This window comes from Canis lupus, chromosome 11 (assembly GCF_048164855.1).
Source record: "Canis lupus baileyi chromosome 11, mCanLup2.hap1, whole genome shotgun sequence".
NCBI lineage: Eukaryota > Metazoa > Chordata > Mammalia > Carnivora > Canidae > Canis > Canis lupus.
The window spans coordinates 2,362,506-2,387,285 of record NC_132848.1 but is presented as its reverse complement, the minus strand read 5'-3'; the positions used below and the strand labels follow the sequence as shown (position 1 = coordinate 2,387,285).

Genomic DNA, 24,780 nt, shown 5'->3' with positions numbered 1-24,780 from the left:
CCGCGCCTCGTCCAAGCCCCGCCCCCCGCTCACCTGAGGCAGCTCCGCGCGCGCGCAGGCTAGGGGGGTGTGGGAGAGGGGACGGTGTCGGGGAGGAGGGGGGCGGGGCGGCGGGGGGCCCCCACTCTGGCCCGGGCGGCCCAGCGCGGGGGGAGCGGGGTCACTAAGGCGGCGGCAACCGGGCCGGGCCCGAGGCCCGCGCGCTCTGCGGCGGCGGCGGCTCCATCTCCATCAGCGGCTTCACCTGAGGAGGGACCGGCCCCCCCCCTCCGCCCCCCCCGCCCAGCCGGCCCCCTCCCCCGAGCAACTTCCGGTCCCACTACCAGGCGACAGGCGGCGTGGCCGAATACCGAGCGTCCCCGAGCCGGGGAGACTGCCGGGGAAAAGGGAGACGAGCTAGGGGAGAGCAGCCGAGCGCCGAGAGCTCCAAGTCGGAGACGCGCGCTCGCCCGCGGAGGGGCGCTCGGTGGTGCCCCTTGGCGGCGCCCCCGCGCCCCGGCACGGCCGTCCCTAGAGCCGAGGGTTGCCCCGCCCGTACTAGGAGAATACTGGTTTTAACCTCTGAGCGATTCTCTGCCTCTCCTGCGAAGTGCAGGAAGGGGGAGGCGCAGGGAGGAGCTTCATAATGTCAATTTTTAAGACCGCTCTGGGAAGTCTTCTGGGGCCGGTCACCTGAGCAACGCTAACCGGCGCGGGGCGCGGCAGGGAGGGAAGTCCCACTTCTGCACGTCCCTGTACCTGCTTCCCTGCCCCGCTCCCTCCCCACCTTGCTCTGGATCATCTCACTACATATCCCAGGGCCAGTGCATCTCCCTCCCTCAGCCTAACACGCTCACACTCCAGCCTCCAAAGTCATAATTTTTCTTTTTTCAGAATTGTAGTCTTAAACAGATACTTTATTGATGTATTTAGAAAAGTAGAACTATAAAGGGGGAAGGAATTCACCCTTTACAACCTCTGGCAACCCAGAAAGTCCGTAGAAAGTTGTACATACGCTTTTTTTACAGCCACACACAGTCTCTGAAGACTCCCAAGAAGAAAAGCCAAGTAAAGTGGTGGTGTACATTAGAAGCGGAGATGGGGTAGGAAGAGGAGAGTGCTTGTGTACTGAGCTTCCCCACTTCTAGCCTCCAAAAGCTCTCAATTCCTGGCACAATAGGAGTTTCGTAACCTAGAGTCAAAGGAGAGCTGGTGCCCGCTTGGAAATGGGCCATGTGTGTATCTGTGTGTGGTTTAGGAAGGGACACTACAGGGTTGGGATCCAAGAAGTGATGATAAGAAAGCTTTTTCTGTGGGAATGAGGGAAAAGGATGGGTATGGAAAGGGGTTGAGAAGATGATTCTGGGAGTAGGTAATTCCATTTCACCTTCTCATGGGGCGACACGGACATGGACACGGTGCCAGGCATTGCTGAGCACACCTCGCAGGTTCCAGATTGGGGCCACTGTGTCTGGTTGCACATTGTAGCTGTCATCTACAGCCTTACAAACAATGTTCAATTCCTTCTTCCCAGCTGGCACAGAGGCTTGCAGCTGCCACAGCCTCCAGGCCCAGGCCTTTCGGGGGCGCGGTTCCTCTCCATCCAGCTCAGCCACCTGCCAGGTTAGGCCCCCATCCAGAGACACATCCACCCTGACCACAGCCCTCCCACCACCACTCCACGCATAGCCCTTGATAGTCACCTCCCCTGATTGCACAGTCTCCCCATCCTTGGGCTCTGTGATGGCTGACTGGACAGGAAGTTCCTGAATAGATGGAGCTGAGTCAAAATCTACTGTGTCCCAGTCCACAGATGGAGAGAAGCCTTTGTAATCCCGTCGCTGCCAGTGACTGTAACTTTCCTCTGGTTCCACACTCACTTTGCCCAGCCATTTGACATGGCGGGCACCCACCACACCAGGCACCACCACCCGCACAGGAAAGCCATGGTCTCGAGGCAGAGGCTGCCCATTCATCTCATATGCCAGCAGGACCTCAGCTTCAGGGTCCATGGCCCGAGCCAGAGGGATGGATGCTCCGTAGGCTGTCCCTGTGGGGTCTGAGTCCAGTCCCTCAAAGCAGACATGGGCCTCAGTTTCACAGAGTTGGTGACCAGCCTTGGCTAACACATCACAGAGGCGTGCCCCAGCCCAGCGTGCAGTGCTAATGGCCCCCGTGTTCCACTCCAGACCTTTGACTTCTTTGAACCGAGTCATCTCAGAGCGTCGGTTGCCGGCGCACTGAAGAGTGACTGTGATCTCATGCTTAGGGAACTGGTACAAGTCATTCAGGGATAGGGACAGTGACTGACCCTCAGGTGGCCCTACTACATGCAGGCGATAGGTTTCTGGGTCCAGGTTAGGTACAGGCAGATGGTTTCGGGTGAAGAAGATAGGGTTAGGTGTGATATAGTTTTCCGTCAGCAGTTCAGGGGGGGGCTCTGCATTAAAGGGGCGCTGGCTGTTGACCTTCAGGGCTGGGTGACGGACAGGATCATCACTGTAAGGGTCAGAGGTCTTCAAGGTAAAGGGCTCCTTGTCTTCAGGGCTCAGCTCCCCGACCTTGTACTGAGCCAGTAGCTCACGCACGTGGGGCTGGTTATGAACGGCATAGAGGGCCCAGAAGGGCTCTAGAGGACCCCCTGCTGCCAGCATCAGCTTTGACGGCCCCCCTGGGTGTAGGTCCACAAATTCTGTAACATCAAACACCTCACAGCCCAGAGTCACCCAGATCCTAGTCTCAGGGCTGCTGTGAGCTCTTACTTCCTCTCTCGTGTATAAGTGTGGTGACTCCTGAGCAGCCTGCGGGCAGGGCAGACAGAAAAGAAACATACATAGTAAGAAGGAATCACTCTAGCTCACCCTGCCCTAACCCTTAAAGTCATGGCCACTGTGAAACAGAGGTAGCAGACTCCATCTTTACTCTGCAGGAAAGCACTTAGCACCATGGGCTCTGTGTTCATAGCCTGGGTTTCCTGGGGAACATACTAGGGCCCCTTTGTTCTGACAGTGAAGTCCCTTCCTTCCCCCACTTACCCTGCACCGGTGGTCATGATAGGCCAACACCGCACCCAGGCCTAGCAGAGTCCCCATGACTCTCCATCCCTTCGTGCTGGAGTTATCACCAGAGAAGGCAAGGCTGGGATACTGGAGCTGAGATGAATCATTTGTAGAGCAGGCTTGAATACAGAGCCTTGAGGGGACTAACTTGAGTCTGGAAGAGAGAGAGGGCTTAGCACAGTTCCAATCATATGAAAGGGACAGTGAAGGCTTAGCGTTTAACAGGTTGGCCACTGGTTCTTCCAGTTGGGACTTTGTTTGTCCAGGGATGGGTGGGGCCAATGGGTGAATTATGGCTTTCACTTTCCTCCCTGGTAGCCATCATCTCAGCTGTCTTATCTGGTAGATAAAACATCATAAAGATACTAGGAGTGGGGGATATGGGCTATGAGACGAGTTCTAGGATCGATGGCCTACCTGCAGGCCTGTCGGAAACGTGGGATCATAGCCCTCTGCAGCAGCATTGTGGCAGACCTGTGGGAAAAGATTCCAGGATCAAGACAGGGAGTTCTAGAAGGGGATGATCTTAGGTCATCCTAAAGGGATGCAGAGAAGGTCAGCAAGGTGTTCCCTGGGCAAATGAGGAGAGTTTTTCTGTGGTAATCAGGCCAAAGGATGGGAATGCATGTGGGGGGGGGGGGTGCCCAAATGGGTCCTTAGATAAAACGTAATGGACTTCAGAGAGACTGTACTGACAGGATGGAGGAGAATGGGGCTGGTGAGGGGGAGGGGCTGTTTGGTCTTCTAGAATCACCTATCTCCCATCTTCCATTCTCTACTTTGTCCACTACAGAGAACAATGTTTGGGGCCAAGGGCCTAAAGGACAGAAGCCAAAATATCTACTACCCAGGTGGCTGATTTATCATTTCCAAAGTCAGCAGAGAACAACTGAGGGGAAGACTAACGGACAAAACAGTGGAAAAGGTGGTAGGAACCTAATGGGAAGAATGAGCTCAGATTCTGGAGTTGAACTGCCTCTGGTTTGTGAAACTGGCCCTGTTAACCAGCCCCACTGCCTGGGCAAGAATACCAAGCCTCTCAGACCTGTGTCCTCATCTATGAAATGAGATCTACCTCGCAAGGTGGCTGTGAGGAGCAAACAAGTAATACGGTCTTTGAAGGCCTTTCAGTCCCCTCCTTTCCTCTGCTAACGTAGGGGAAAAAGATAATGCAACCCAGCTGGGAACTGGAACCCCACCCAGGGTTTCCACCCCTACCTTGTCTGTGCCATTCCCAGGAACTCAGCAAATTGGGAAGTTAATGGCCCCGGTGTCAGCGAAGAAGTCATTTTTGGCACTGTGCCCCGCAGTTCCTTCCTCAGAACACTGAGCGGATCACTGACCCCAGGAATGCCAAAATAGGGAAGAGAGAGAAGAGTCCCCATTGCTGGGAAAAAGCTAAAGAGGGGGGGCCGGCCGGGAAACTGCCAGGGCCACAGGAGCAGGAGCGGCGCCTGCACTGTACTCCGGGCCCTGGGATCCTCACCTGTCCCACCTGCCCTCGATGCCGGCGGCCCCCTGACCCAGGCTAGCGTGGCGCCGCCAGCGCTGACTTACAGGCGAACTCGGTCAGCGCGGTGTCCCAGGCTTGGGAGAAGCAACCTTCCGCTCCAGGACAGATGGCACACCTGCCGTGCGGGTGGCGGCCGCTCGCTCCGCAGGGGCTCCTGAGCGGGGAGGCTCGTGGGCCGCAGCACAGCACCCGGAGCCACTGCCCAGCCCCGGCTCACGCGCGGCTCGGGGCAGACACCGCGCCCGGGACCAGCGGGGGCGGAGGCGGCACTGGCAGTTTTGTTGGAACGCACGGGGTGCGGGGCACCCCCGGGTCCTGAAGGCCTGGCTGCTCCCCGGTTGGCACCCTGCCCCCTTATCGGGTTCGGCGTCCGCGGGCTCCGCGGTGGCTTGCCCGCCGGCTCCAGCCGACTCGGCCGAGGGGCGGGGCGAGCGCGCTGACGCGGGCCGGCCCCAGGACCACTCGGCCCGGCCCCGGCCATTGGCGGGCCGCGGGCCGCCTCCACGCCGCTTTGCCCGCCCCCCGGAGGCCCGGGCAGGCGGGGCGCCCCGAGGGCTCGGAGCTGAGCCTGGCGGTTATCTTCATCCCCCGCTCGACGAGGAATGGGACCCTCACTGTGACGGGGACGAGGACTCCAAAGGTGGGGCTGAAGGTGGGAGGTTTTGAGATGCCCCCGCCCTGCCCCTGCAGCTGAGACACAAGGTGCGTTCCCCGAGGAGGCCTGGAAATCCCGCCGGCTTGCTCCCGGCCGCGAGCTCCGCCTCCACCCTGTTTTTGACAAACGTCTGTGTTGCAACTATATTACAGCCCTTGTTTGTCTTTTGGCGAAAACAAGGTCAAGCGCTCAATTCTCTTACATCCAGCAAGAGGAGAAATGAAGCCTAAATAAGTGGTTCAAAGACTTCGAGATCCCTTGGACTTGTCGATTTTCTTCCCAAATCATGGAACCAACAATATAACCATTTTTTTCTTAGTTAAGGCAATTGAAAAAATAATTGGTCATGACGAGAGCAATAACATTGAACAACCCCAAAGTAGGAAGATTATAATCGCTCATTATCTCAGAGAGTCACTAAGAAGATGTTTGCAATTATCCTTTATCCTTTGGTGCAGGACTGAAAATTCATTTTGTCATTGGCCGGCTGTGAACCTGGGGCAAACGTATCCACACTGCCCTCTGGAGCTCAGAAGCTTGAACTACAACCTTACTCAGTGGTAATTTTGGAAGATCATTTCCTCTCCCTTTCTGGTCTCCTAAAATGAACTAGAGCTTTTGCCAGGAATCAAGGAAACTTAAGGGGAAATACTAAGAGACAGAAGGAAAGGGGAACTGACAGGGAAAAGGTGATTTTCACCTAGAGGTTTTTGGAAAGAGAAAGATTTCCAACTCGGCTGTGTTCAATTAAATCATTCGAGAGCTGTGATGCCCAATCTATCCTTCCAGTCTTGAAAAATCGGCTCACAGCCCAGGGATACAGAGAAATCAGTTAGGGACTTTCTGAAGCCACAGAATAAAACTTCTTCCTAATAACAGTGTGACCTTGTGTGCCCCACACATACTTTACATAATTGACCTTTAAATCTCAACTTTTCTTCATTTTACAGAAAAAGCTGAGGCAGAGAGCAGCTAAATAACTCGATCAAGGCCACAGTTGGTAAGTCGGTAGATGGGACTGCAATGCCAGCTCTGTGTGGCACCAGTCCTCTTTCCTGTGCTTTTGCAACCATACCCAATCTTTCTCTGTATCATTCTCCCCCATCCACCTCCGCTTAGACTGTGATGGACTGAGGGGCTTCAAGTACAGTAGCAAACAAGAGCAGATCTAGGAGAAATCTTCCTGTTGGGGTAGAAACCACATGATCAATTAAAAACACAAATTTAATGATTTCTTTAACCTTCTTTAGGTCACAGACCCCTCTGAGATACTAACAAGGCAATGTACCCCTTCCCTGAAGAAATGCATATAAACTTCAACATAATACTTCAAAGGATTCACAAATACCACCTCCCCCTCCAGTCTCATCAGTTGTCTGCCCAGAGATCCATTGACCCCCACACCCCCACCCCTCACCCCGCCAATATATATTCTGTTAAAGAGGTCTACAAAAATAAGCTAGGTCGGATTTGATGAGCTCTGTAGTGGCCTGGGAATAGGAGTTTAATGGCATTAAAGGGAATATTTTCCAAAGTGGGCTATCTCATTATTGAAGAAAAGATTAAAGGGAATAAGGAGATACCCAAGATGTAGGAAAGGGTTTGTTTCTGACTCAATAAAACATCCAAATTTCTTGTATCAGACAAAATAGCAAAAAAAAAAATAAAAATAAAAATAAAGGAAAAAAGGAAAAAAAAAGAAAAAGAAAGAAAAAAGCAACACTCCAATACACTTTTTTTTTCTTTTTTTTTTTTCCTTTTTTACTTACATTAAATACATCGGTAAATCAGCAGTCGCATTCTGTTACCACGATTGTTACGTTGGGAGAGGAAGAAAAGGGGAAAAAGGCAAATGCTTTCTTAGAAGAAAAAAAAGGACACCCCCCCTAAAAAAAAACTGATCAGAAGAAAAAAAAAAAAAAAAAGAGGAAGAAGAGCTGGGAAATAAAAACTAAGATCCCCAAGCCCGAGAGAGCTCAAAGGAAAGCAAAAGAGCTGGTAGGAAATCGAAGGAAGGCAGCAGATAGGCCCAGAAGCTGAGGCCAATCCTGTTCCTAAGGGGGCTGGGGAGGGGAGAAGAAGGCTGGAGAAATGCTTTCCCAGCCCCAAGGCAATGAAATACTTTCACTCCTGTTCCATGGGGAAAGATACTGAGAAAAACAAAAACAAAAACAAAACAAAAAAACTTCATTTCTAAGGAATTTAAGAGCGCTATCTTAGTTCTTCCACTTATAAGGATGCACTGGGTGCTTTGTGGGGCTGGTGGGTGCTGGGAAAGGAAGGGGAAAATATATGTGTGTTTCAGGGCCACGGGAACTAAGGCTGCCCCTGGAAAAGAAAGGGAAATGAGTCCTAAGTGGAAGAACCTAAGCTGGGTCCTTCAGAGTCTCAGCTCCAAGGATCTCTCAGCTGCTCTGGGACAGAAGGCAGTCTGTAAACCAAAGGGCAGAAAGGTTCCAATCCTAGGTCACCATGACTTTTCCTATCTTACTTCTTCCTCCAATTTTCCCCAAACTCTGGGCTGGAACCAAGAAGGAGTTTAGAGTTCTCTCTTGCCTTGATGGCTCTCAGAGACATCCTAAAATACCTGATGAGGGATGTGTCCTCGGGTAATGTGAGACAGTTGTGATGGACCTTCAGTGTCAGCTGTTGTTTCCTGTCCACAGGAACAGGTGTTACCATATGAGGGAGCCACAAGTAGGCCTCTGTGGTATTAGCCTTTAGTGGTATGTGGATTAAACCACTGGCTGGGGGTGGGTCTGAGGATAAGGATGGAGGAACTAAACCGAAGGTACTAACAAAGGAGAAAAGATCTAGGGCCTGATGGGAGGTGGAGGACAGAACAGACTGTACAGTGGGAATAAAGATCATATCTATTTACAGGGAAGTAGAAAAGACATGGTAATGGGTAGATCAAATTGAATGTGAACCTTAGGAAAGGAGAGAAAACTCCTCTCTCTTTCCTGACCCCTCTTTACTCCCATACATGGCCTAGGCTATCCTATCTCCAGTTGCTCAGTTAATTCCCCAGGAAAGGCAAACCTATACTCTTGAGAGCTAGGTTGGCAAGAATATAGGTTAAGAATCAGAGTTGGAGGAAGCAAGCAGCGGAGACTGGGCTTGAGTAGCTGCCACTGGTTCTGTTCTCTTAGCCCCTCCCAAAACCTCATATATATACTACCTTGGCTTTCATTTAATTAAAAAGGTGAGAGGGCAGGTAAATCAATCAAAACCCCCATAAAACAAGTATCCCAACTGAACTACCACCAATTAAAGTGCAAACTGCAGGGGAATAGAGTGGCTGGGGCTGAGGCCATCTAAAGGCCAGAGGAAAAAAAAAATGCATATGTATAAATCAGAGGATGGGTATCAGAAACTGGTCCCTCCTCTAATTAGATCACAGCAGAGCCAAAGATGCAGGCAACCAGTGAAGATTCTTTGGAGGACTCTGGGGTCCAGAGTCTCCCCCACTATGGGGGAGGAGCTACCGAGGCTGGGTGAGGGGGATATTAGGCCTTGGAACAGTTCCAGAGCCATAGGTACACTGCATCTCCACCTCCTCCACCTCTGCCCATTTAGCCAACAACAACTCCTACCTGGTACCCAAGAGTTTGCCTTCCCATTCTCACCTCTACCTGGAAACACCCTCCACAAGGCCAACTCATGGAGGCTGCAGTGTTTTCAAATATGAGAGACTCCAACCAAATAGAAACAAAAAGGAACTGTTTCCTTACTCCCTCCTGCTCTGAGGCTTACTCCCCTTCCCCGCCCCAGGGCCCTTAATGTGACTGAACTGGAAACATCCTTCCTCAGTTCCTGGGTTCACCACCTTCTCCATCCTGGGGAGAGGAGGAAAAGGGGATCAAGAACAGGGATTGACCAAAAGCAGAAGGGGAAGGGGCAGGAGACAAAAAATGTTTTCTGAAAAAAATGAGGAGGAGGAGGAGGAAAGATAAGTAGGTCACTGTCTTGCACCTATAATACAAAGTGAAGAAAGTTTGTTTTGGAAGGTAAGTCCTGGGGGATCTGACCCCCAAACCCGAGTAGGGGTAGGAGGCCAGTGGCAACAGCTGCCTGGTGTTGGTTGCTGAAGCGTTAAAAAGTGCCATGATGGAGCTGTCAGGAGGCAGCCCTTGGGAGCCAGGGCTCAGTGTGCTGTTACCATAGGGGCTGTGTGCTGAGGGGTGGGGATGGAGGTTATTTCTTAGCTCTCGTGCTAGCTCCATAATTGTTTGCTGCTAGCCACCCCCTCAGTTGCTACAACACTGGCTCTTGTTCTGCTGGGACTGCTCATGGAGATCCACACCCCGGCTTCGGCCTGCTGCACCCCCCAGATTCTGGGGTTCACTCTTTGGCAACTTCTTAGCTAGAGATAAAAAAGAGAAGGGAAAAAAAGTATGGTAGATTTTAGTCATCCCTCCAAAGGACTATGGGTGGGGTAGAGATAGGGAAAGGGGAAATGTGAGAGATTAAAAGAATGTTGTGAAGAGGGAAAGGTTAACTGTTAACTACATGGAAGATGAGGGGTAAAGCTGCAGCCAAAGGACTGAGGTCGTAATGGAAAGTTAAGATATTTCCATACCTAAAATTTTTTACAAGAGGAGACATTCCCCTCTACCTTTATGATTTGGGTTAGTGATCTTATCTAGAGGCACAGGAAAAGGATAGGAGGACCCCAGGCTGCTCTAACCTTACCTATAGCCAGGAAGAGATCGTTCACGTTCATAGCTGTCTTGGCTGAAGTCTCCATAAACAATAAGCTGTTGTCATCTGCATACGCCTGGGCCTCCTACAAGGGGTGGATGTATTGGTACTCAGAATGTAGGGTAGGAACAAGGAATTGGGTAGGATTTGGTAGGGTAGGAACAAGGAATGGAAAGGCTCTGAGCCACCTGGCCCTGGACCGATATTTTGGTAACAACTCCCTCAAGCATAACTCATGGTCTAGACAGCTTAATCCAACAAGCAGGAATCTTAATTATGAGGGAGAAGGTAAGCTGGTTGGGGGCATTTAGGTTGTGACACTTGAATAGTCCCTTAAGTCAAATTCTACTGCTCCCTCTTTCCTGTTTTCATGTTGGTACCCCCATAGCTGGTATTTCCCTGCCCCTCTGCTCTGAAATTTTCTTGTGTCTCCTCTAAAATGCCCTGGCTATCATCAGGGTCCCAGTGTTGCTGTATTTGACTTGGTGTGGAACTGGGGAATGAGATGACGAATGTCCTCAGATGAGGTTTTCAGAGAGGGCAGGTTGGAGGGAAAAAAGGTCCCAAGCACAGAAGGAGTGTGTTAGAGAGGGACTCTACGGGCCATCTTACTTCATACTCCACCATGCGCTTATTGGCCAGATCAGCTTTGTTCCCCGCCAGGGCAATAACGATGCTAGGACTGGCCTGTCGCTGTAGTTCCTTTACCCAGGTCTTTGCTCGAGCGAAGGTTTCCTAGGAAAACATAAGGAAGAGAAAGGTTGGCCAGAATGACTGCCAATCCAAGCCCATCACCTTCAAAACCTAGTCTCAAAACTCACCTCTCCTAGGCAGCCTTCCCTCACTGAAAGCATCCATGTCTGATAATTTATTACCTCAGTCTTACCAGAACTTAGAAGTATGATTTGTAGTCTTATTTTGCTATTTCAAGAACAAGTTTTCTCTTCCCCACCTAATTTAATTCCTATAAATAATAAGCAAGAGAATCTTCTCAGCCCACTTACCTGATTAGTAATGTCATAAACCACAATGGCAGCTTGGGCACCCCTGTAGTACATGGGGGCCAAGCTATGGTATCGCTCCTGCCCAGCTGTGTCCCAGATCTCAAACTTGACTGTTGTGTCATCTAGACAAACAGACTGGGTGAGGAAGGCCGCTATGGATGAGAGAGTGAGGGGAAGAAATTGTAAGTGGGAGGATCAATGAGAAAATCCCAGCCCCCTTCACAATATCTCCATTCTCAGTCTAAGCACAGTCACCACCCAGGTCATTGAGCTAAGGAAAAGGTTTCGCATTCTCCTCCTTATGTATAGACAGGCCCTAGAACTAGGGTTAAGATTGCCCTTGACTAAATCCTTCCTGCCAGAAGTTTCTCTATCTAAGGAATGGGGGCACGTAAATTATGAAGGTTAGAGAGAATTGACATGTATACCAGTCATCTTTCTTCTAACCAAAATAGGGGAATACAAGATGATGACAGAAAATAAGCTTCAGGTAAAGGTTACATCAATAAATAGAAGATTTTAAAGCCTGATGGCAGATCACACTATTATCAGTATTATTTGGCTGTTACTTTTTTATATAATCTTCTGCTGGTCAAAAACACCACATTTCCAAGGTAACTAGTAAAAGCGGGAAAGGAGTAACATGGGAGTTCTCATAAAAGGTCTTTTACTAACTAGCACCCTGTTTTGGGAGTAGAAGGGAGATGGTAGCAAAGGTGGAAAAGGCACATACCTTTTATCTTTTGTATTTAGTTCCAGCCTCTCTTTTACCAGGTATGTACATCCGAATCATCTAAGCTTTTCCAAACGTATAGGTCTCTATCTCCCCACCCTTACTCTAGTTCCAATGCTAATCAGTAGATCTAGGATAGGGCCTAAGCATGACAGGATGAAAATGTTCCCCAAGAGATTCTGATGTTCATTTCTGATTATGAATCACTGCTCCAAGCCAACCCTGTTCTAGATGACACTCAACTGAACTTCAATTGGATTAAGAGAGAAGTGGGAGGCAGAAGACAAACTGGGCTTTAAAAAATTAAGTGACCTTGGTGTGCCAAGGTCATCCTAATTTTCTTCTAGGAAGCAAGGGGACAAGCATATAACTACTTTTTGGCATTATGGACTTTTTTTTTTTTTCCAGTTTTATAAAGGATTTCCATTCCAAGGAGCTTAAAAAGGCCAGCTACACAGTCAGATCCCTCGATCTCCCTTCAAAAGCCTCACTAATCATTGACCCTCTTCTTTCCCTGAGGTACTCACCTCCAATGGTGCTCTCCTGGTACTCATGAAACTGCCCTTTGACAAAACGTAATACCAGGCTAGACTTCCCCACTGCAGATTCACCCAGCAGGACCAATTTGAACTGGCATATTTTGCTGGCCTGGGGCTGCCCATTGGGCCTGGCTGTGCTTCTGCTAGTCATGGCTAGATTATCAGAATGGGGAAGGGTAGAGGGAGGGGGATGCCACAAAGCGGCAAAGGGGGGAGGGGGGAAGGGGAGGGGACTTCAGGCTTCAACAATCCTGCAAGAAAAAAAGTAGGTAAAATTAAACACAGGGACATTGCAGCTGCAATTAATTTTAGAGAAAAGATAAATCTCTTCATTTCTTTGCTTCTATGAGGACTTAGCAATTAAAATCATCCACCATTAAAAGGTTATCCCACTGAGAGGGTCCCAGGCAGCTGACACTCCGTGGCAAGAATGGGAAACAATAAAATAAGAATTGCATCTGAAGTGGAGTTTGCCCTACTACATAATCCTCAATTGCCAAGGGAGCTGAAATGGAGAGATGGAAAACTGTTATATGTTTATTTCCCATTAATTCCTCATCATTTTTTTTTTTTTTTTAATTCATGATAGAGGGATCCCTGGGTGGTGCAGCGGTTTGGCGCCTGCCTTTGGCCCAGGGCGTGATCCTGGAGTCCCCGGGATCGAATCCCACGTCAGGCTCCCGGTGCATGGAGCCTGCTTCTCCCTCTGCCTATGTCTCTGCCTCTCTCTCTCTCTCTCTCTCTCTCTCTGTGACTATCATAAATAAATAAATAAATTAAAAAAAATAATTCATGATAGACATAGAGAGAGAGAGGCAGAGACACCAGAGGAGGGAGAAGCAGGCTCCCTGCCGGGAGCCCGACGTGGGACTCGATCCCGGGGACTCCAGGATCACGCCCTGGGCCAAAGGCAGCCGCCAAACCGCTGAGCCACCCAGGGATCCCGGGAGGGACTCTTTAAGCAGACTTTAGCTGAGCCTGGAGCAGGATGTAGGGCTCCATCCTACAACCCATGAGATCATGACCTGAGCCTGAAACCATAACCCAGAAACTCAACCCACTAAGCCACCCAGGTCCCCCAGCACCACACCACCACAGGTCTTCAAAGAACAGCAAACCAAGAAGTGGGGAGGGGCAGAGTGAGAGAGAGGATCTTAAGCAGGCTGCAAGCTCAGCACAGAGTCTGATGCAGGGCTCCATCTCCCAACCCTAAGATCATGACCTGAGCTGAAACCAAGAGTTGGATGCTTAACCAACTGAGCCATCTAGGCACCCCAAACCAAACAACTTTTAGTTGGCCTGAAGAACACCCAGATGCACCCATACATGCCCTAAGTCCCCAGTAGCTCATTAGTATCCTGGTACTGTTCTTCCCCCCACTCCCATCTTTTTTTCTAGCTTTCAAAATGGAAGATTCACTACAAGGGTATGGGATTAGTCACCCCTCCCTAAGAGCAGAGGGGTAGCTTCTGGTTCCATATCCTTCATTTATAACCAGTCTTCTTGATATTTCTGAATCTCTAACCAGGGTCCATTTGCCAGAAAAGCTGTCCTTTCTCGTTTCTGGCCAAAGGTGAGTAGAAAATAGAAAAATAGACCATAGAAGTGCCTGACTGGCTCAGTCAGTTAAGCATCTGCCTTTGGCCTAGGTTATGATCTCAGGGTCCTAGGATTGAGCCCCACATCGGGCTCTCTGCTCAGTGGGGAGCCTGTTTCTCCCTCCCCCTCTGCCTGCTTATGTGCTCTGTGAAACAAATAAATAATAATTAAAAAAAAAAAAAAAAAAGGACCACAGACAACCAACAGACCACATTCAGCATCAACTCTTCCACTTTGTCTTGCTACCTCTCCAAGTCTGAAAATCTATTAGAATAAGAATCGGTAGGCTTGGCCTACTCTCAACTTGCAGCTGTCTTCCTGGTGTCGAGGGATTGGATTACCCTCCACACTAAATGGGCCTAACAGCTGTAGGCCTCCAAATTAGAGGCAAAGAAAGAGCATGTACCTTCTAAACACATGTAGGAGTCTCCAGAGGATGATGTAGGGGTAAGTTTTCTTGTTTTTTGTTTGTTTGTTTGTCTTTTTATTTTTTATTTTATTTTTTTGTTTGTCTTAAAGATTTTATTTTAGAGAGAGATAGCGTGAGTGGGGGTGGGGCAGGCAGAGGAAAAGGGAGAGAGAGAGAATCCTAAGCAGACTCTGCCCTGAGTGTGGAGGTAGACATGGGGCTTGATCCCAGGACCCTGAGATCATGACCTGAGCTAAAATCAAGAGTCAGATACTTAACAAACTGAGCCACCCAGGTACCCTGTAGGGATAAGCTTTCCAGCAGGAAACACTTGATGAAAATAAACTGAGCTACCTTCTTTACCTTTCAAGGGGCTTGGAAAGCTGATGGTGAAGGAAGAGCCAGAGAGACGTTGAGACTTTGAAGGTCTAATTATCCAACCCTGAATATAATTTATATTTCATCATTCTGACTCTGAGGGGAAATGAACCACCAAAGGAGTTAATATGATCAGAGCATGTAAAAACCTCTGTCCAAAACCTAAGCATTGCTTGGGTTGTACTTTGTTCAAATGAATCTTTCCTTTCTCAAAGGTTGATTCTAGTAACAATCTGCAATTCTAGTAAAGCTGGGAAACACAGTGAAGTCCAATTCACTGGGTGTATTTTACAGTTGTGCTACTAGCTCTGAAGCTTTGAGGAAGTTACTAAATCTGTGCATTCATTTCATCTGTAAAATGGGATAATAGCCTTATGAGCTCTTATGAAATGATAATTATAATAGAAATGAATGGAAGTATTTAACAATAAGCACTCAATGAATATTAAGCTACTAATCATTAATGACATCAAGAGAATGTCTGAGCCTTGCTTCCACCTTTACAAAATGGAAAAAATCCCCACTTCATAGAGTAGTAATGAAAATTAGGGAAAAGATGTGTTTAACATAGTGTTAAAAAATAAGTTATTTAGTGGCCCTGATTCACAGAAAAGATCAACTTAATATATTAAAGTATATCTTGGGCAGCCCAGGTGGCTTAGTGGTTTAGTGCCGCCTTCAACCCAGGGCCTAATCCTGGAGACCCGGGATCAAGTCCTGCATTGGGCTCCCTGCGTGGAGCCTGCTTCTCCCTCTGCCTGTGTCTGCCTCTCTCTCTCTGTGTGTCTCTCATAAATAAATAAATAAATAAATAAATAAATAAATAAATAAATAAATAAATAAATAAAATCTTTTTAAAAAAAGTATATCTCAATATTTTAACTAATATATTCCTAAAAAGCAGCCTTGATAAGAAGTAGAGAAAAAAACAGGAAAAACAAAAGTGTAAAGATAAGTTAACAGGGAAATGAGATAAAAGTGAAAATTCAGAAAAGTCCCAAAGTAGACTAGATTAAGGCAGAGGAGTATAAGAAATTACTCTGATTTTACTGGGTATTTTATATTCCTCAGGACAGTGAGTCCTAAGGATCCAGATATACATAGGCTATTTTGTGGTGAAGTTTTCAGTGATTTATGATGAAATGATAAAAATAAAGATGATATTGCAAGTTTTTCATAAAGCTAAATTTATTTTTAAAAAAATTTTTTAAAGCTCCATTGAATGTGGAGCCCAATGTGAGGCTTAAACCCACAACCCTCATGTTAATACCTGGGTTCAGATCAAGAGTCCCACAATCAACTGACTGAGCCACCCAGGTGCCCCTTAATTTATCCAATTTATTTATTTTTTAAATTTATCCAATTTAAAAGAATATTCTTAATAATAAGCTTTCTAACTTCTTACTTTCTTTGTTTCAATTACATCTCAAAGGTAAATATATATATTATATGGAAAAACCTCTGAGACTCATTGGGGGATTGAGCCCTTTGTTGGGCTCTGAACTCAGTGTGAGCCTGCTTGAGATTCTCTCCCTCTACCCTGCCCCCACTCTCTCCCTCTAAAATAAAGAAATCAATCTACAAAAAGTTGTAGAACAAAACATATGGTTGGATCCTATTTCTGTAAAACAAAATTCTGCATAGAAAACAGTATAGAGGGATCCCTGGGTGGCGCAGCGGTTTGGCACCTGCCTTTGGCCCAGGGTGCAATCCTGGAGACCCGGGATCGAGTCCCACATCGGGCTCCTGGTACATGGAGCCTGCTTCTCCCCCTGCCTGTGTCTCTGCCTCTCTCTCTCTCTCTCTCTCTGTGTGACTATCATAAATAAATAAACTAATTAATTAAAAAAAAAGTATAGAAAAAAAAGAAAACAGTATAGAAGGATACATAACCACCTGTTAACAGTGGTTACCTCTGAGGAGAGTAGGATTGAGGAGGGTGGTATGTGAAGGACTTGGATTTTTTTCATTCTACACAATTTTTTTAAAAAGAGGAAATACACATTTTTAATTTTTTTGGGAAATATATTTAAAAGCTGAGACACAGGCAGAGGGAGAAGCAGGCTCCATGCACCGGGAGCCCGACGTGGGACTCGATCCCAGGTCTCCAGGATCGCACCCTGGGCCAAAGGCAGGCACCAAACCGCTGCACCACCCAGGGATCCCTAAAAGCTTTCTAAATAATTAATGATTTGAAAAACTAATGGCTTTCTAAATACCCATATATGGGAAAACGAAAACCCTCAAACTTAAATTAGTTGGTCCAGGGATGCCTGGATGGCTGTCAGTTAAGCAGCTGACTTCAGCTCAGGTCATGATCCCAGGGTCCTGGGATGGAGCCTGCAAAGTCGGCTTCTCCATCCTCCTCTGCCCCTCCCCCACTTGTGCTTGCTCTCTTGCTCATAAATAAAATAAATAAATAAATAAATTAAATAAATAAATAGATAAATAGATAAATAAATAAATGAATAAAATAAACAATCAATCTTAAAAAAATTAGTTGGGCCATAAAATCCTAAATTCTGGGAACCAGTACTATAAGAATCAGTTATTTAGGGGCACCTGGGTGGCTCAGTCAGTTGAGCATCTGCCTTCAGCTTAGGTCACTGATCCCAGGATCCTGGAATGGAGCCCCAAATCGGGCTCTCTGTTCAGCAGGGAGCCTGCTTCTCCCTCTGTCTCTGCCTGTCACTCCCCCTGCTTGTACTCTTCCACTCTCTCAAATAAATGAAAAACAGTATTTTTAAGATTTATTTATTTATTTGAGAGTGGGCATGCATGAGAGCAGGGGGGAGGAGCAGAATGAGAATCTCAAGCAAACTTCCTTCCCACTGAGTGTGGAGCCCAACACAGACGACACTGAGATCATGACCTGAGCTGAAATCAAGAGTCAGATGCTTGGGCAGCACTGGTGGCGCAGTGGTTTGGCGCCGCCTGCAGCCTGGGGTGTGATCCTGGAGACCTGGGATAGAGTCCCACATTGGGCTCCCTGCATGGAGCCTGCTTCTCTCTCTGTCTCTGTCTCTCTCTGTCTATGAATAAAATCTTAAAAAAAAAAAAAAAGACCTTGTCTTAAAAAAAAAAAAAAAGAGTCAGATGCTTGACTAACTGAGCCACCCAGGCGCCCCTTAATTAGGTTCTTAACCACTAGTCACAGTTCTTTAGTTCTTCATTCTCAAACTGTGAGTTGTAAACCAACAATGACTTTGAAATTACTTGGTGGATCATGATCAGCATATTTAAAGTAAAAAAAAAAAGAATAAAAAATAAATGTTTTGCAAAGAATAAGAATCATCTTGTGTAAATGTTTCACTTAATGTACACACAGTGACTTATACTAAGTTTTGTTACGAAGTTATGTTAAAAAAAAAGTTTAAAAAACTGCTTTAGAGAGGCCTAGACAATGAAAGATGGGTTAATAAGGATGGGAGGAAGTCTAGGCCAGCAGCCTATAGCCTATGGTTACTATTATAGCACTTCTAGATGAAATTAAGCTGAGGGCTGAATATAGCTCTCCAGGGGTCAGAGGATTCTTCAACCCTGCTACTAAAGTTATGATGCAATTATAAACATGGGAAGCCAAACCAGACAGGGGCACTCCCGTGTGGTGTTGGTACAGGCTTTGGAATCAAGGAAAGTTGAGTTTTATTCTCTGCTTTGCCAGCTGTAACTCACTGTGATCTTAGGCTACTCACTCCCTTTGCGCCTTTCTGAGCCTAAGCTACATTATTATGAGGATCTGTGGGGAGTGAGGGGAGAAGGAAAAAGTAGAGAGCAGGATTTTAATTCAATTCCAAAGTTCTGGATACACTTAAGAAATCTTTCTGTTAGAGTTTCTCAGAATCTGTGAGGAATTATTTTTAAAAGCATATTTATGTTGCACTTCATATACATTGCTTCATAACAAAAGATAGGCCATCATAACTCTACACTTTAGAAAACAGATGACACTACTAGAAAAAAAGCTACAGATGATAAGCTGATCAAGTTTCCTTTAAGTGACATACATATGCTATACTCTTAAGATACAACAGGAAAAGTTACTAGATACTTTGACTTATTGGCTCACTTTTTTTTTTTAAGTAAGCTCTATCAAGGTAGGGCGTGAACTTAAAACCCTGAGATCAAGACTCACATGCTCTACCCACTGAACAGCCAGGCGCCCCAATTTTTTGTTCACATTTTCATCTATTTCAAAGTGTGTGATGCAAGGGGCAGAACATGAAGCCTCATTGTTACTATTTTACAATAAGAAAATATGGGAGTTAAAATGGACTGAATTCTCATAGGCAGACACATGGCTCTAGGCCTGGGAAAACAGTAGGGAGTAGGGGAAATGTGGAGATAGGAAAAAGTCACAGACACATTCACGCTGCAAAACCCTTGGATTGTCACAGATTAGGAACTACTGGGTTGGAAAAAAACTACCTCCTACCCCAATGTGTCACCTCAATAACATGTCTTACCTTCCCTGTTCACAATAATTGCTGGGCTGCCCATCACTGTGCCTTGATCTTTATTTTTTTTTTTAAGATTTTTTATTTATTTATTAGAGACAGAGAGAGAGGGGTAGACACAGGCAGAGGGAGAAGCAGGCTCCATGCAGGGAGCCCGACGTGGGACTCGATCCCAGGTCTCCAGGATCATGCCCTGGGCTGAAGGCGGTGCTAAACCGCTAAGCTACCGGGGCTGCTGTGTGCCTTGATCTTTAATACCAACATGTATATAAGGGTACCATTTTTTTAATGCAATAGCTAGACTCTCAAAAGATCAGGGGCACAGAAGTGAAATAATATACATAAAACTCAAATAGTTTTAGTTGGGCTTTTTGTTTTTATTTTTTTGCTAAGAGTTGACAATAGGCAAAACGATTCACTCAAAGACAAAAAATAGGGATGCCTGGGTGGCTCAATGGTTGAGCACTGGTCTTCGGCTCAGGTCATGATCCCAGGGTCCTGGGACTGAGTCCCACATTGGGCTCCCTGCAGGGAGCCTGCTTCTCCCTCTGTCTGGTCTCTGCCTTTCTGTGTGTGTCTCTCATGAATAAATAAATCTTAAAAAAAAAAAAAAAAGGACGAAAAATAAACCACAGCCGAGCCAAATGGTGTGATGATTACCTTCAAACCTGATGCAAAGGGAAGACAAGGAAGTTATTCTTCCCTTCAACCCCTTCAGTTTGGGAGAGGAAAAAACATCAGATTTAACTTCCCTTAGAAGTGCAGCTCCACAAAAAAATTGTTTATCAAATGACCATTAACTAGGGAGGATTGAGGGTTGACCATAGCACTAGCCCACCTCCCCAGTGCTAGCATGCTGCCCAGCAGCTCAGGAAAGTATGAATAGGAAAGGTTTCTTAGCTTGCTGGTCCCAGCTAGAGCATGACTATTCTTCAGGCCCCTTCTACTTAGTATCTTTGAATCTCTATGCCAACCACATTATGAAGCCTTTAGAAGTCTATTACCTATTAACAGAGACTAACTTCCAGATATATAGCCACTGGAATCTAGCCCACACCCAAATGCCAGCCTCATAAGGTCAGTTTCCCAGATAAGAGGTGGTCTTGGTCTAGTCCAGTCTCTGTATTTATTTTACAGAGAAGGAAACTGAGGCACATAATATTAATCAACTTGCCAGGTATTACCATATATACAGCTATTACAAATAATATTAATCAACCAGCCAGGTGTTATCATACAGACAGCTAAATCTCCTTTTAGCAAGTACTCCTAGTCATATACTCTTGCTAATAATATACCACTATACCTCTTAAGCAGGAAATGCTAACTCTGAATTGAACTCTGAAGAGGGCACCAGGACAGAAACAAGTTTAGAGTGGACAGTTTCTACCTCTATTCAGTTTAGATAAGTACTTCTTTAGGGACTATAAACAAGGTAGCTAGACCCAGGCCTTCCCTAAGAACTGGAATCCAGTTCCATATTCTTCTAACAGAAGAACTTGCTCATTACTGGGCTTCTCTCGTGTCTTGACCAAACCTTGCCAAGATGGCTGAAATGGAAATAATTTCATGGAAGAGGATAGGGAAGAGTGGTAACTTTTACAGGGGTCTGTGGACCTTGGGACTAGCCTAAGAGATTTACTGATTAGGGAAGACAGGGCAAAAGCTAGTAAATACCTTCAACTCTCAATTTCATTTAGACCTCAAATTACTAAAATCTTGAACTGAGAGTTCTACTACTTGGTTCAGGTCTTTCATTATGTTGATCCAATATTAACTAATGAGTCACAGTCTTAAATGAGTGAGTCCTTCCACTTCTCCCCACTCTCTCCCTTATATTTCCCCAAGAGGTAAAAAGCATGCTTATCTCTTATCAGCATGGTGGTACAAACTTTTAATTATTGACCTAGAAAGGACTGGAATGCCCTTCCTCACTAACTACCCTCTCACCCCAGCAGAATTCATCACTGCTTCCCCTGGGGTCCCACAGTATTAAGATAGTATTTCTATCACAGCATTTATTACATTAAATGTCTGTTCTGCTGAACTATGAACTTCTCAAGAAGTGTGACTATTTTTTATGTTATTTTGACTCTCCAGAGCACAACACAATGCCTGGTCCCTAGGAGGTATTCATTAAATGCTCCTTAAGTTAATTAAGGCTAAAGCAGTTCTGCTTCCCTCCATCTATTCTTCCCTTTTTGTGTCAACTGGATAGCTTATTTAGTTCCATTTGGGAATGTTTTTAATTGTCCCCAGAAAACCAACTCTCTCTCCTTGGCCTGTGATCTCCCTTGGATGGAGGGCCCCCTTGGGATCCAGCCCACAAAGTACTGTTGCAACTCACATGGGCTAACTGCTTTTCCTGTCACCCGTTACTATGCTCAGATGGCCTAATCACACCCAATATGCGGCCCTCCCACCCTAACACTGAAGTAACTGTAGCTTAAAACAAAGTTCCTGAGTTTTCAGTTAATGTTAATTGCTCAAAAACTTTGGGTCATTATCTCTATTAATTCCTGAACTTGAGAAACACGAGTTAAAAAACCCCAAACCATTAGAGCTAGAGGACATTCTGAAAAGGTAGCCACTGCCCCTAAACCACAGCCACAACCTGGCCCAGAAATCTGCATACACTTTGCTCACCTGGTTGGCTCCTTACTCAGCTCAGTTACTGTTCAATGACTAAATCTTTCCTAAAACACTCTTGGGAAGTGGGAGTGTATTGTGTAGGGTTTTAACGTATCCCTCCTAGAGGGCTTTGCATTTCCTTATTTTAAGTTTATTGTCTAACATTTCAGTTACTTTCCAATCTGAAATGCTTTAGGATTAGGGAGCAGCCTATCTACTTGCTTCTCCTGCCCTATGCCTCCTCAGAAGTCAAATTCGTATCAGTGCACACAAAACAAGCAAACCATAGAAAAGCAATCCTTGCTCTTGGGCAAACTAAGAGTTAGAAGGTATGACTTGTAATGAAGTGTGACTTGAAGAACAAAGGGAAAGCTCTCTTCTCCAAATATAGTTTGTAACTCTAGATCTGTGTTAGATTGTTTCTTGAAGGTAGACTCTGATTAAGAGGAAGGTGGAGGGGCACCTGGGTGGCTCAGTAGGTTAAAAGTCTGACTCTTGATCTTGGCTCAGGTCTTGATCTCAAGGTTGTGAGTTCAAACTTTGCTGGGCATGGAGCCTACTTAGAAAAAAAAAAAAAGGAAGCTTGAAAAAACAAAAGCAAATGTATAGAAGAAAGAAACAGGTATACCACCAGGATGTAGAATATGGATGGCAAAGCCTACAGAGAGGTTGGTTGATAGTGCGCACACACACACAATTTTCTCTAGGGCTTATTTCGCAGAAGGAAAATAAAAACTCCTTGGGGTACATAATCCAAGTTTCTGAAGGCACTGTACAAAGGCTGGGCACACTAGAGGCTTCTAAGCCAGTAAGGACAAATTCAATTAATAAGGTGGTAGAATGAAATGTCTCAACTGTCCAGAGGTTTAGAGGAACACAATTTCAAATCCAGAGAAACTTGAGACCTTCTCACATCACTACAGAAAGACAGTTACAGAGGCCTCATAGGAGAATCATCATCTTCTTTTAGGTTAATGAAAGGACAGTCATATAATCTGAACATGCAAGACCATGAACCAGAAGGTAGAGGTCTCAAATTCCTCACTTTAGCAGAGATGCCAGTAATTCTCCCAAACAAATAATTCATTTAATGTTTCTTTCCTGCCCATAAAAGAGAAAAAAGTATTGGCCATCTATTTGGGCATTTCCTAAGATGCCCAATGCGAAGGGGGGCGGGGTAGGGGTGGTGGTGGTGGCAGCACTCTGTGTGGTTTTAAGAAGGTGAGGGAAAATCCAGAGTATACCTCTCTGCTTGTCTGAATTTGATATAGGAAGACAAAATGTGCTGTGAAAGGACAACAATAAATAACAGAGTATCATTCCAGAAGGGAAAACTGGACAGAATGAGACTAGAGTTTGGTGGGAAGGTGAAAACAGAATTGCCTTTGGCGGCACATCCCTCAAAGAAAAGTGAGATTAGTCTGATCTGCTGTATCTCTGACCTTCCTGGATGAAATAAAATGAGTGAGGTATGTGTGGGAAGATATATACTTCTCACGCTTCTGCACAGCCTGAATATTTAAAAATATGTACATATTACTTTTATAATTAAGAAGAAATGTAGTTATAAAACACATTTGAATGAAAGGGAAAAAGAAGGAAGTATAATAAGGGAAAATCCAATCAACTCTAATCTATGGGGGACTAAGGAGGTCAGTTGACCATTAAAAATATGCGGGGGAGGGGAGACCCCCGGGCCTTAGTAATCCATCTTCTTTTTCTCTACTTATTTCCTTCCTCAAATGCCTGCCTCACTGTTCAGGCATTTGACCCAACTTTCTAATAGCACAGAAACCTGGGCTCCTGAAGAAGTAGACAAAGAACAGGGGTGATGCCAACCTTCTGGAATGGAATTTCTCACTCTTCCTCAAATCTCTTCCTCAGTGATATCACCTCCTATTTCCAGCTTGGTTCCACCTAACCATTACCTGCCTGGGAAATACCCACGTCTAAGTCCCACAAAAGTTTCACCAAGTATGGTCAGAAGATCTCCTGGTTGCTGGGGATCTCTAAGCCCCTTTCAAGTGTGGAGAATAAAGTCCCTGATCCCCTCAGAGATGCAGCATCCACCAAAGACGAGAGTAAGTGAGAAAGAAAGAGGCACCCCCGCCCCATCCAGCTTCTGGGCTCTTCCTCAGTGCTGCACCCTCACCCAACTGAGGCTGGTAACGAGACACGGACTCACCCCACACCCGTTAGGGCCAAGGGAGCGTGGAGGAGCTGAGTTTGTAACGGCCAACAGCCGCACGCACAAAATCTTTAACTTTTGTTTTCCCCGGGAGCACCCCAAAACTTCGGGTCACCACATCTCAATCCTAGGAGGAACAAGGAGCAGGTCCCCCCAAGACCCAGATCCGCCGGCCCACCCGAGCATTCCCAGGAGCTCCCGCAGGTGAGATCGGGCCCTGCAGCCACTTCTGCAACTCCCTCGTCTTCTAGGCTAGTGAGGCTTCCCTCTTTGGCCTCGCTTCTCCCTCAGCGCACCCAGATCCCCTCGGCTCAACTCGGGGGCACCCTAGTTCTTTTCATAACAACCCCTCTCCCTGAAGAGGATGCCCCTTCCCCGACTAGGAAGCCTGCTAAGGCCCTTCCCGGTAGACACTGCGGGAGCCCCGGCCCCGGCTCCCCTCGCCGCCCGGGCGTCGGCACTGACCCCTCCTCAACTCCCGGCAAACGGGCTTACCTCCCCCGCGGCCCGGCCCTCTGCCCCGGCTCCTCCCTCCTCGGCGCCGCTGCGTGCGGCCTGCCCTGCGCTCCCACAGCCCGGCCCCGGCCCGCCCGGCCGCCTCCCGGCCCCGCCAACGCCGGGCTCCCAGCCGGCCCGGCCCCCTCCTCAGCGCCCCCACTAGGCCTGCGGGCCCGGCCCCCTGCTCCCCTCTCCCGGGGCCGCTCTGACCCCTCGCTGAGGCCCGGCCCCGCGCCGGCTCGCAGGCCGGGGCGCTCTCCTCTCCCGAGCGTCTCCGCCCCTGCCCCGTGGGCGCCAGCAGCCCGGTACCTGGGGCTCCGTCTCCCCCGCCGGGCCCAAGCCTGTGTCGAACAGACAAACAGCTGCAGCTCAACCAAACCCTCCTGCCCCTCCTCCTCCTCCTCGTCCTGGGGCGGGGGCCCCAGCGCCCCAGC

The 24,780-nt window shown here is 47.1% G+C and overlaps 3 protein-coding genes across 13 annotated transcripts in view; 1 reads left to right on the top strand and 2 right to left on the bottom strand.

Moving 5' to 3' along the window:
• Positions 1-875: 875 nt before the first annotated feature.
• On the bottom strand, positions 876-5,047 carry SUOX (sulfite oxidase). 3 transcript variants are annotated; one of them, XM_072842777.1, is made up of 4 exons: positions 4,596-5,047; positions 3,456-3,512; positions 3,015-3,192; positions 876-2,780 (listed from the first exon to the last, which is right to left on the bottom strand). In XM_072842777.1, exons 1-4 carry the CDS (start codon positions 5,030-5,032, stop codon positions 1,371-1,373), a joined length of 2,082 nt encoding a protein of 693 aa, XP_072698878.1. In that variant the 5' UTR covers positions 5,033-5,047; the 3' UTR covers positions 876-1,370. The 3 variants fall into 3 exon arrangements, with proteins under 3 accessions (XP_072698878.1, XP_072698880.1, XP_072698879.1); XM_072842779.1 differs by having other exon boundaries at positions 4,525-4,612; XM_072842778.1 differs by lacking the exon at positions 4,596-5,047 and adding an exon at positions 4,257-4,462.
• Positions 5,048-5,056: 9 nt separating this feature from the next.
• Positions 5,057-24,780, top strand: part of PMEL (premelanosome protein) — a 34,837-nt gene continuing 15,113 nt past the window's right edge. For 4 of the 9 annotated variants that reach the window (XM_072842763.1, XM_072842759.1, XM_072842762.1 and 1 more), the window contains exons 1-5: positions 5,057-5,253; positions 5,665-5,766; positions 6,157-6,206; positions 23,423-23,741; positions 23,980-24,052. Coding sequence is in view for 4 of the 9 variants with exons in the window: in XM_072842756.1 (XP_072698857.1) it covers positions 23,508-23,741; positions 23,980-24,052 (307 nt within the window). In the remaining 5 variants the exon portion in view is untranslated. Of the gene's footprint in view, positions 5,254-5,664; positions 5,767-6,156; positions 6,207-23,422; positions 24,053-24,780 lie in introns of all 9 variants that reach the window. The other 5 variants (XM_072842760.1, XM_072842757.1, XM_072842754.1 and 2 more) reach the window with 5 other exon arrangements.
• On the bottom strand, positions 6,940-24,780 carry RAB5B (RAB5B, member RAS oncogene family). Its single transcript, XM_072842785.1, has 6 exons — positions 24,656-24,780; positions 12,175-12,437; positions 10,915-11,066; positions 10,523-10,645; positions 9,902-9,995; positions 6,940-9,572 (listed from the first exon to the last, which is right to left on the bottom strand). The coding sequence occupies exons 2-6, from the start codon at positions 12,335-12,337 to the stop codon at positions 9,457-9,459; spliced, it is 648 nt and encodes a 215-aa protein (XP_072698886.1). The 5' UTR covers positions 12,338-12,437; positions 24,656-24,780; the 3' UTR covers positions 6,940-9,456.

Bases quoted from the DNA above. Each gene is read 5' to 3' on its own strand.
- SUOX (XM_072842777.1), bottom strand. From the start codon at position 5,032: ATGGCCGGGGCCGGGCCGAGTGGTCCTGGGGCCGGCCCGCGTCAGCGC. The intron at 3,513-4,595 runs GTAAGTCAGCGC...CTTTTCCCACAG, and splicing joins CGCGCTGACCGAGTTCGCCT to GTCTGCCACAATGCTGCTGC. The intron at 2,781-3,014 runs GTAAGTGGGGGA...CCCTGCCCGCAG, and splicing joins ATCATGACCACCGGTGCAGG to GCTGCTCAGGAGTCACCACA.
- RAB5B (XM_072842785.1), bottom strand. From the start codon at position 12,337: ATGACTAGCAGAAGCACAGCCAGGCCCAATGGGCAGCCCCAGGCCAGC. The intron at 11,067-12,174 runs GTGAGTACCTCA...TCTCATCCATAG, and splicing joins CCAGGAGAGCACCATTGGAG to CGGCCTTCCTCACCCAGTCT. The intron at 9,996-10,522 runs GTAAGATGGCCC...CACCCCTTGTAG, and splicing joins AGCGCATGGTGGAGTATGAA to GAGGCCCAGGCGTATGCAGA.